The sequence below is a fragment of the Nyctibius grandis genome, chromosome 7 (assembly GCF_013368605.1).
Source record: "Nyctibius grandis isolate bNycGra1 chromosome 7, bNycGra1.pri, whole genome shotgun sequence".
NCBI classification, from domain to species: domain Eukaryota; kingdom Metazoa; phylum Chordata; class Aves; order Nyctibiiformes; family Nyctibiidae; genus Nyctibius; species Nyctibius grandis.
Window position 1 is genome coordinate 32,129,297 of NC_090664.1, and position 12,162 is coordinate 32,141,458.

The 12,162-nt window shown below is 40.4% G+C and overlaps 1 protein-coding gene across 1 annotated transcript in view; it reads left to right on the forward strand.

Moving 5' to 3' along the window:
* The window catches only part of CALCR (calcitonin receptor), a 79,980-nt gene that overhangs the window by 18,429 nt on the left and 49,389 nt on the right, over window positions 1–12,162 (forward strand). Inside the window, exons 4-5 of the mRNA XM_068405399.1 lie at window positions 5,957–6,069; window positions 10,233–10,324. Coding sequence (XP_068261500.1) covers window positions 5,957–6,069; window positions 10,233–10,324 — 205 coding nt within the window. The remainder of the gene's footprint in view (window positions 1–5,956; window positions 6,070–10,232; window positions 10,325–12,162) is intronic.

The window sequence follows — 12,162 nt, forward strand, 5'->3', positions numbered from 1 at the left end:
CTCTTTGCCTGCATCCTGGTCAGTCGACACTGTTTCCCTGGCTCGGTGACAGCTCAGCATCTCCTGGTTGAGCTAGAGCCACTTTCCTAGAGTAGCTGTTGAGTTCCCCAGCATGTATTACAGCTGTGGCATCAAACCAGTGGGTAACCAGCCTTTGCTTTACTGGTGGCTGATTGTCACACCAGGACTTAATAAAGTAGGAGGGAGACAAGAAATCATGGGGGTGACTAGAAGTCTTTCAACTGCTAATGGAAGTGGCTGTCACTTCGAGGTGGCCAAAAGCACAGGTTCAGCTGTCCTGAGAAGTCTGTCAGGTTTTGTGTCACAAGTCATTATTTCCTTTGGTAACTTATACCTGTTAAACAAAATACAGGTAGATTTTCTGCTGAGAAACAGAAAATTCATCCTGAAGAACAATAATTTTACAAGATGAAAACTGCAGTGCCTGTTAGATTTCCTTCTCATTAAGTCTCTGTGATATCAAACCACCTCAGCATGCAAGGAACCCCATGGACTTTTGAAACAAGTGTTTCACGTTGTGTTGCTTTGGGCTGCACTGAGCTCTGCAGAACCGCTGTGTATCAGCTCACTGATGGCTAAGTTACTTTTGTTTGACGCCATCTATAACTTTGAGTCCTGGAATAAAATTATGCCGTACAGCTTTCTTTTTGTGCTTTGATACTTATGTCATTTGTAACTGGAAAAGTGAAACATTATCTGGCAGCACAGGATCAGATCCTCCTCCCAACTGCACCTGTGGGTGCTGTATACCATCTCTCTATATCTGAACCCTCAACAACATTCAGCATCTATGCCAAGAAGAAGCTGCTAGAGTGTATTAGAAAGTAAATAAGGTGAAATCATATTCTGGAGAAAAGGGCCCCGAAGCAAAATGATGGAGAGCATGCTCCAGTGCTCTATTCATTTTGTGTCTAACAACTTCACAACTAACTACCAGATGTAGTCCCACTTATTTCACTGAACTTACGTCAGTTCATACTACATAGAAATCTGTGTTCTGAAAGAAGGAAGGACCACAGTGATAATCTAGGCTGTTCAGTTAGCTAGGGCTTTCCCACACTGCTTTCACCACCTGAGGAAGCTCTACTATGTGAAAGGAAAGCTAACAAACAGAAACCCCTCTCTAAAGCTCTGACAACTTCATCCTTTTCAATAAACAACTGTTTCCTCTTGTAGCAATCTCTTTCTCACAATGGCCATCACGTGCAATGTGATAATGCATAAAAACAAATCAATTTGTCTGAAAAACATACCGAGACCTACTGCTTCAACTCCAGTGTCAGCAGGAAATTCATTGTCTCATCCACTCCTGACTGTGAAGCTCTGAGCAGGGCTGAGTTTTATACTCCCCTATTCAGGCAACATGCACAGTTTCTCTTGAATTGTATTTTATATTCATATTTTATCCAGGTTAATCTTTGGTGTAATCCCTTTGAAATGGTTCCAGGTCATGCTGAAATTGCCAGGAATTGACTTTGATAGGAATGTAGTATGTAATTCATGCTGGTAATAATCTTGCTAATAAAAAAAAAGGAAATATATTGTGGATGTAGTGGCCTTCTAGCAAGGCAGATTTACTGGGGGCAGCAGGAGGAGCAGAGCATTGCCCTGTAGGCTGTTGGGTTTGTGGCAGGGGAGTGTTATAACACCCACCTGACTCTCCTGCACAGTGCGCTTGGTCGGGATTTATTTGGTGCAGTCACATATAGCAATGGAGCTGAATGTGCAAGGTGCGCTGTGGCAGCCATACCTTTTCATTTCACTTTCGCTCCCTTTCCTCTTCGGCAAACAGGCGTGGTTACGAGCAGTAGCCATCCCAGCAGGGAGCAAGCCCGGCCCAGCTTTGTGATCCAAGGCTGCGTTTAGCAAAACTCCACTCAGTTCTCCGCTTTGATGGGCTTCTGTCTTTGGTTCCATTTTATAAACCAGTTACTCATAACTCTTCATGTGGCTCCAAGAGCAAAGTTCCTAGAAGTGCAATTTGGAAACAGATCCATATGTATCCATAAGCAACTGGACGGATGGTTAATACGTTGTTACGTCTTACGACTGAGGAACGTGGAAGTACAGCCTTGCCTTGCTGCTCTGACCCTGGCTAGAGGGAATGAGGTCCCCTTGCTCTGGAGCGTGGATCACGACAACGGTGGGGCAGAGGCACTGCGGTATTTGTGTTCTCTGCAGCTCTCTTGTGCCGTACTGCCATCTCTGAATTGCTTTGTCTTTCTTACAGAATATCTTTAGAGAAATAAGGATAAATGCTCCATGCAGGAGAAGGGGGAACAGACTGACTAGCTCTCACGGACCCTTTTGGATTTACCAGCTGTGACGCCTGTGACCACATGGGACTGGATTTGAGGGACACAGGCCCAACCTCCTCACAGCTGACAAAATGCACAAAGCATTCAGCTGAGTAGGTTGCCAAGCTGACAAGAGCAGTCACTGCAGATGAGAAATCTGGCCTTCCACAAACCAGAGAGGGAGAAAGACCTTCTGGGTCGCAGCAGCAGCTGCGGCTTCTTCCACCTCCCTGGCTCCCTGGCAGGCAGGGAGGCCACTTCCTCAGGCATCCCCTGATTCAAGCACCTTCCCAACCGTGATCTCCCTTCCCGTGTACCCAGTCCATCACGTGTTCCTTCCCACCCGGCACTGTGCCTCGGCAGGGCGACGTGCCTGCGCTCACAGCGGGCAAGGAGCAGCGTCCTCGCTGGGCAGGAGCCCCAGGGACCTGCAGGAGCACCCTGAGCAGCGTAGGGAGGGCTGGGCCTGGGAGAGCCCTTCTCTTGCTGCCACAAAATGCAAATTTCCTGACTCTGTCTAAAAAAGACAGCTCTGTATTTCCGCTGGTCCTGTTTTCCTGTCTTGAAGTGATATCATTTAGACAGTGATAAATGAAACAAATCTGAACTCTTTGTCCAGCTGCTTCTTTTCCCCCTGCCCTTCTGTATATATCTGTCCTGCTTGTTAGCAAGCTTGGCAGCTGTATTTTAAAAATCAATTCTTATCCCCACAGTGCACAATATGACTCTATTATACAAATTCCAGTTCTGCTGACTGAGGCATTCTGTTGAGAGTGATAATTCTTCACTCATTAGGACACTGGAATCAAAGTTTTCTAGAGTCTCCATTGTATTATATCAGATTATTTTTTCATTTTTGAAAAATTTTCTTTTAGAATATTTTACTATGGACGTAAGTAAATCAGATGTGCTACATCAGCTATTCCTTCATCTGCAAAACTAAGCACTACGCAGGTCTATCCAAACAATGGCAAAGAATCCAGTGTCTGGTATGTGCTGAGCATGCACTGCAACAGAGGAAAACTTTCTACTTCCAGCTTATAACTCAACAATAAATAAAAAAATGGTGTTGACTCTTTTAACGTGTGCTAGCTATAGGGTTGGTCTAATTGCAAAAAACCTGGTTGCTAGAGCTATCATCTTTGTTCCAGAGTTATTGTGTTAAGATATTTGTTACATATGAGTTGTTTTTACGAAAATATGATTCATAAAAGCACTATTGGTAGCACAAACAATACTACATGCAAAACTATTACTACTGGTTAATCTTTTTAGACACTTCACTACTCCCATGAAACTGCCCTTGTGGTTGAGATTTGTTCTCATCGATTTTTCCCAGACAGCTCTTGAAGTATCTTTCTTTCTAAGCTAACTACAGAGAGATTGCACAACTGCCTATGAATTGCTAAAGTCAGGTGAGACGAATCCCATGCAATGTCACTGTTCCTCCATTTTGAATAATGTGTTGCCCAAATGGTGCCCTATGCAAGCAGATAGGGTGCAGACAGAGCCTAAAAAATTAGTGTTTACATGGTATTTGAATAGTCTTAAAGCTTACATTTCCATTTTGCCTTGCTAGTGTTGCGTTACCCATCCTTACACATTGTGTATTTCTTCCGAACTTACTAGATTCTTCTGGTTAGCATAAAAACCAACATGTGCCCAGGTTCATAATCCCATGCCTGCTGCTGGGCCACTGTAGAGTAACTTGCAGTAGAACAGTGGTTGGGTTACAGACTCACAGCTTAATTTCTATGTAAAATTTAGATTTAGAAGAAATGCTTGACCTGTTTGAGTCACTGGGATGGACAGTAGGGAGACTTATCTCCCAGTCCCGTATTCTGACAACATCATAGCAAGAAATCCATCGGCCATGGCCGCTTCCAAACCAGGATCAGTTGTGTTTGCCTGGCGTCAAGGAAAAGTATGAGGCAAGAGGTTTGTCTCTGATTTACAGAGGCCACATTAAACTTCGGCAGAATGCCTACCTAGGCACTGAAGTACAGAGATGATAGATGATATTACCGTTACACCCTACAGCATATTAACAAAAGCCATGTACTTTGCAGAGTGCATGGGATAGTAGGTACGATGTTTGTACACTGTGTTTCTTGGTAGCGTAATGATTAATCTTTTATCTATGACTGAAAACTTTTTCCAGCTTTAGATAATATCTGGCAATGAGTACAACCAGAACGTTGCTACACAGGCAGCCTGAGATTATCTCCAAGCTGCAGTGATGGAAGGCTGAGATAACACGTACTGTTCCTCTTGGTGTTGTTGATGCACGTATTGATTTTCAAGTCCCCCAGAACAGTGATTCAAAATTCACAGTAATTTCAAAAGTATGCTGTGTTCTGGAGGATTGTCCTTTTTTTTTTTTTTTTTTCCCAATGGCACTATATAAAGTGTATTTCTAGTTAGAGGAAGATAGCTCAGTCTATACAATCCTTACCTTGCCAATATGACCAGTTGCTTTCTTTAGGGTGTATAGAGGGAATATGGATCTTCCAAATTAATAGAAACATTAATAATGAGAGCTTATTAAGAAAAATAAATGCAAATGTTGACCACAAAAAATGAAAATGTGTATGTTCAAATGGTGATTGACTCTGCAAAAGAGTACTGACTGGAAATGATGATAACCTATGTATAAAGCCAATAAAATTATAAAGCTAGAATAGGCAAAGGGAAGTCAAGGTAGACTTTTTAGACTATTTTAAAAGTCAAACTTGAAAAACTGTGTTTTTCATAAACAAAAAACTGTGTCACTATCTAAGAAAACATCAAATAATTTAAGTTTCTGATCTTATCCTGCCATTGTTACTCGGGCAACCTTTCCAGTGACTCCCATGTGGCTAATGCTTGAGGGAAGGCCAAAGGAACTGGTCCAAAACTTGACAGGTGATGACAAGTGACTGTGCCTTAGCGTCCAGGGTTTCCTAGACAGAAATGTGAGCGTGGCCGGGAGGACACAGGCACAGCACACATCTGTGGCTCCAGGCATCCCTCTGAGCTGTACCATCCTGAAGCCCCGACTGTCTGCTGCCACAGTAAAAGGACACGTGCAAAGGAGCACAAGCCCGGAGAGCGATAGCCATGCTCCCGCTCATCCCTGGCAGGATTCAGCTGGCACAGAGGCTGGGCAGGGCTCTTCCACCCCTCTGCATAAACACATGGCTGGCGTTGGGCTGTCATCACCTCCAGCACCCGGGCTCTGGTTCATGCACTGCTTGCTGCCCTTTCTCTACCCAGTGTTTTTAACTGATGATTATTTCCCTGCACGCTTCCTTCAGGTTTGGCGTCAGGGCCTGACGTACTTTCGCTTCAATAAACAGCTTTCAACAGCCTCTTTAAAAGAATTATTATTACATAAATAAATACATCTGAATGAAGGCTGGATATATATACTCTACTGCATTCATTCAAGGCAAAAGGAGACAGATAAACAACAAATATACCATTGGATAAATCTCTGAGAAAAAAAACAAAGCAGACAAATGTGTATTAATTGCACAAGTTGAAAATCCTTTGGATTTTGTTACGCAGGCATTTTATTCCCAAACATAATTTTAAGTGGATTTTTAAATGTGTAATACGCATATGCTAAAATAACTATTATTGCATTTTGTCATCAGAGAGAGCTTCAAAATATTGTGATGAAACTGGAAACTGGTTCCGCCATCCTGAGAGCAACCGAACTTGGTCCAACTATACCCTGTGCAACTCTTTTACCTCTGAAAAACTGAAGGTATGCTACAGTTAAAAAGGCAGTGATTGGGAATGGTTTTGGGCTGGGCTAGCAGTAAGACACATATGAGAGAGGTCAGAATAGTCCTCATTTTTAGCTTTATTTGTTGCACAGAATTTAATAGCATTGTCCTCGTGTTTTTAGCGTATTAAAATTATTTTATGAGTGCTCAAACCTAAATAAAGGTTTGCTACAGGCTGGATAATTTAGTAGCAATTCATGTGACAAGTTTTGCACTATTTTTCAAATGCATTTTTTAATTCCTATGATTTTCCCTGATTGTCCAAGTGTTATAAAATGATCCTTTAGAATTTCAATTTTGCTTTTTGTAACAAGTATCTTCCAAGCTGTTGATGTCTTCTCTGCAGAGCTAGAAATATTAACATAAGTTAAAATTATTTGTCTTAAGCAAAGAATATCACCCTGTACTCACTCCTTCTGAAAAGAAATATTTATGAAGGTACCATTAATCCAGAAAAACCTACAGGTCTGAACACATTTTACTTTAACAGTTTGACTGAAGTAATTGAGACTGTTTACAATAATTAACTAATCATTTGCATCAATATTTCCAAAGTCAAGTTGCTAAGCTGAAAGAGGAGAACTAAATATAAAAGCACCAAAATAAACAAGGAGAGAGAAATCTGAGAAAAGCTTAAAAAAAAAAAAGTTAGGGAAGCTCATGAAAATAAACATGTTTCTCAAATGTGAGTAGAGCTCCAGGAAAATCTGATTACAGATTTGTGACAGAATAATTTGTGACTATTTGGAATTGTGGAAGGAAAAGGGTCAAAAAGTTATTTGATTTGAGGTTTGTGTTGGAGAATCTTTTTTTATGCAGCCAAAAAGCAGTACGTGGTTATATTTAGTAATGATCCAGCCCAAAGGGCCTTGGAAAAGTCTACTGGACTAGGCAGGAGGTGAATTCTAAAAGTTTTTGAAGCATGAGGAACCATCATGGTAAAATAGGGCTCACCTATGTGTCAAAGAGAGAATAATAGTAACAATCTGAGCTCACAGAGGCATTAAATGGAAGCACCATAAAAATATAATTTTTGCAGATGTTGGCCCGTGTAGGGAGGCAAAAAATGTAGTTCTGTTACCTATTATCCGTGCCTTCCAGAAGAACAATTTTGAACATCAGTCAAGCAAAGAGCGGATAGAACACAAAGGAAAATTACACGTACATCGAGATTCTTCTGAAACAAAAAATAATGGAAAATGCAGAAAGAATCTGGCTTTACAGAAATGCCAAGTTAGGTCATGACCTTTAATCCAAGTCTCCAAAAACAGGAGTATGCTTCATTTGTAGACTGTTTCCATGTACCTATGGATAATATAATTAACTGAGCAGGAGCTATTACTGTTAAAGAATTCTCTTTCCTCAAGTGAAGAATTCTAGGGGGACAGAAAAGAACATTTAAGTGTTTCTTTCAGAAGTTTTCTAAGCCCAGGATGAAAAAATGTGCATAAGCTAAAAATTTGGTGAGTCAGCATGTTATAAGTCCTATATGTCAGAAGGGACATGACAGATTGCCATTTCAAGGAGTGCAGAAATTAATAAAATATTTCATTATTTGTTTGAATTTAACTGGAAATACCAATATGCTATACTTTTGAGGCAGATCACTTAAAAATATTGCAGCCAGTTCTTAAAAATGCAGTGATTGATAGACTTCTTTGTTAGTGCTTTGTTAGCTGACGGTTCAGTCCATTCTGATCTGTCTTCGTTGTTATATTTGGAAAGCTTTTTTGAGCAGTTACCGTAGTAAGTTTACATGGAGTAATCAAAAATGCCATTGCTGAGTCTCACATATGCTGTTAAACTAATTTAGCAGTTGTACGCTGAAAGGTAGATAGTTTGAATAACCAAGAGTCCTCTGGGGTGCACATAGACTTGCATGTAGCTATCTGGAAGCCTTTCTTACTTCTAGCTGTTTCAGGGTAAGGGTTGTATACAGGATAAGCAGCAAAACAACGTATTTTTGAACCGTTCATTTGTAAATTAAATTCAGGCCTGAAAATTAGATCAATCTAATATAATGAAAAACCATAGCAACCACTTAGTATAGAGTGGAAGAAATGTCACGTGCACACAGGTAAAAACATCTCCCACTGCTCTGTGTTCATAAAGTTGCCTCATCTTCTCTGCACTCTGGTCTTCCCTCTCTGGGGTTGCAGGTGCTCTCAGAAAAAGATGTCAAGCATTTGCGCTCAATGGCAATGTTGTGGTTAGCCTTTGTGAAGGAAAACTAGAAGACCTAGGGAATCTGAAGTTAATATGCATAGATTTCCATAACTTTACACTTAGATCATGTCTGTTCTACATAGTCAGGATGGTGTAAATGTGACTTTGGTTTAAATCTGAATCATCACTTAGGTTAATGAAAGCAGGAGCTGATTCTAAAGTTGCAAAATGACTGAAAAACAAACTAGATAAGGGGACGTGCACCTTGCCAAGAGGAATGGCTTTGTTTTCTGAATTTTATTCATATTTGTTTTCACATGAAAGTTTAAAATTACTTGGAAACACCAAAAAAATGTGAGTGGCAAAACTTTGGGCTACAGAAAGCAATTCATCTAATTGAAAAAAGGAAAATTGTTCATGCATAAGAAAGGAAAAATGGAATGAACTAGAACTGAAAAGACTATAAACCCGGCAGATGAACTAAGACCTATCTAGTCTTTTTTCAGGACAGGCTGATACTATTTTAGTGCTTTCAGAAAATAAGGCAATGGTGAAGCCTGGTGTGCCATTTAGCCTCCTGCAGGCTTCTGACAGCTGGGTGATGCTTATGATCTTGGTTCAGACCAAAATATGACATTTAAATACCACAGCATTCTGCAGCCCAGGTGCTGTCCTGCTATTTATTTCACTATTAACATACAAAATACAGATAGGGCTAGCTTAGATTTCACTGATACTAGTTGAAGTGAAAGCCCAATTATCTGTTCGTGCATACTGGCTTCACGGCATTGTAAGACCATCTAGTTGCCCAATAGTGAGGTTCACACCAGTGTGATCCAGAATTTGTCTCGGGGTGCACTGTTCTAATGTGGTAGGAGTTGAGGATAATCTTCATCTCATCTTCTGCTTTCATAACTCTGTAGGCCTTAATCATAAGCCCACTCTGACTCCTACAAGGGGAGAATCCTAGCATTTGTACCCACTTGTCATAACACAGCTACTCTACTTTAGTTATTTTAGTTGCCTTCTTTGCACCTTTCCTATCTCTGCCATGTCCATAAGGTGTGGAGACTGGAAACACACATGTATTTAAGATGTGTGATGTAAATTTTAAACAGAGACACAATGATATTCTACCCTCAGTGCCTTTCCTGATGATATCCAACATTTTGTTGACTTTTTGGCTGTCGTTACACAGTAAGCCAATGATTCAGAGAACTGGCCAGGATGACTCCTAGATCTCCTTCCTGAGTTTGGTGTCCAGTTCTGAGTTCAGCACTGTGTAGGCAAGGTTTGGATCATTTGTTCCTAGGTGTATCACCCCACTTTTTTCTGTATTAAAGCTCATATGGCATCTTCTTGTCCCATTGGTGAGGCCCTTCTGGAGTCCCTCACTATTATCTGAAAGACCTAAGTATCACCTGGAAATTGGAGATTTCACTGCATCAGGTCACTGATGAATATCTTGAACAAAAACCCAGCCCCAATATCAGTCTTAAGGGTGCCTAACCACTGACTCATATCCAAAAGTGAATATTAAACTTTTGCTTAATGTTTAAGCTGCTTTCAAACCATAAAAGCTTTCTACCAATCCTGTGGCAACCTATTTTCTTTTACAATTTTTTTTTTGTGTGGAAACTTGTCATGGGCTTTTTGAAAATCCAAATGTGTTATGTCTGCTGTACTCTCCTAGAGCTCGGGAAAGTTAGTGATGCATAGTGTGAGCAGGGATCTTGCCAGTTAATTCAGTGCAGCAGAAACAGATCAACTCATGTAAGAAACACTTATCTCATCTTTAGACCATGAGCCATGCTATTTAATAGGTTGCTGATATTTAAAGTAAATTGAAAAAGAATCTTTGAAAGAAAAGAAATACAAAATGGGAGGTTGATTTTGTAGATTCTTCCTCAATGAGAAAAAAACCCGAGTGCCTGCAAATTGTTCATGTTTGCCTTTTCTTTTTGTTAAATTGCAGATGGCGTTCATACTTTATTATATGGCGATCGTTGGCCATGCTTTGTCTATAGCATCGCTGCTGATTTCCTTGGCAATTTTCTTCTATTTCAAGTAAGTGTTTCTTACAGACACTCTCTCTTCTTTCCCTGAGGGATCTCAAGTAGTAACCAAAGAAAAGCTTGGAAAGGGATAGTGCGAAACAGATCTTCTGAGTGCATTTTTACATAATCCTGGTAAAAAAAGTCTCAGCACAGGGTCCTCTCGCCAATGAGACATCTCCCAATGGTGTGTAGCCAAGATCATGCTGTTAAATTTATCAAGACTGGTGTAAAAGTGCAACCCATGGGAAATGGTGTAACTGCGGATGTGGTAAGGCCCTTCATTTACCAGTTGCCTATTGTTCCTTGAAGGGCATGTCCTGCACCTGGCAGGTGCAGTGACTGCACAGGGCAGTGGTTTGGAGCCCCCAGCTCCTGAAGAACAGGAACACCTTCGTCCCGTGCCAAAGGACTGAGCTATTGACTTGAGTAGGTGCTTACAGGGCTCAGCACTAAGCATGAATCTGACACTAGTGTGTAGCCTTTCATTATCATTAAAAGGAAAACCAGTGATGTGCTGTATCAGAATTTTAAAGGAGACTAAACTGATGTACACTGAGAGCATTGCAGCTACTGTATGGCAGCTTACCTAGAGCATTTAAATCTTGTCCTTTAGTGAACCTGTCTACACACTATTTATTATAATGTGTCTGCAGTGAAGGAGCAGAGGGAGCTCAGATTTGCCATCAGACATGTAGTCATAGCTTCAGTCACAATCAGTAGTGAAGGGCTCTCTGGGAACAACCTTCGGTTTTCAGTTCAGGGAAATGGTAAGCACTAGAAGACAGCAAAGGCACTGAGGAAAATATTCAACAATAAACAATAGACAAGATCCTGAGCTATTGTACATCCAGAGTTATTATGGCTTGCATGAGCTATATTCTTCTAGCTCTTAAGCAGTCTTTTTAAGGTATTTCACTTCTGTAACATTACCATAAACTGCAAACTTCCCAGACTGATAGCACACTCAGAAATCAGGGTTGTAATGTCCATTCACAGATACTTTGACGAAAGAGAATGATACATCCAGTATAATGACACAAATGGGATGGTATCTTACTGATTTCAGCAAAGGTGCATTGGTTACTTGTAATCAGATAGCCAGACCAACAGTTCATGCCCAGAGACAGGGAAATGCTCGCCATCACTAGAGTATATCTGGAGATAACTGCAAGGTAGTCTAAAAGGCCAGGTAAAGTTTTCCAGCTTTACCTGGATAAAGTTTCCAAGGATACAAATGAGTATTCCCCACACTGCACACTGGGAAACAAAGAGTAATATAAGAAACAATTACAAATGCTTCTGAATAAATCACACACAGAGATATAACTGCCTTATTTTCAAAAAGACCAGGATTTATTCTCCATAGAAACTTTATTTTCCAAAGCAGTTTTCACACTGAAATTTCCAAGTCTAAAAAGGGAAAAATTAGTCATTTTTTCTCTTCCTTTATCTTGCAACCTTAACTTAAAGTGTATTTCTGTAAACATTCAGCTGTTGCTTCTTGTCACCTGTAAGGCCGAGGAATCATAATGAAGTACACCCAGTGCATTTTCTATCATCATGACCATTTAGTTTTAAACATTTGCTATGACTCTTTTAGTACAGAGTTTTTATGTGTCTAAAGTAGCTGGCATTTGTTAAGTGTCTTGAAATTGTAGATTTAATATTCTGCAGCATAAGTGAAAAAAATACAATGTGACAAACTTTACATGCTGGAATTGTGAGATCTCATCAACTCCATTATCTGAATTTCTGAGATGTGTTTTTTTGGCCACAAATACATGTATGAAGATTTGTAGAATCCATCAGTATGTAACAAACACAAAATTCCAGCTTACACATGCATAG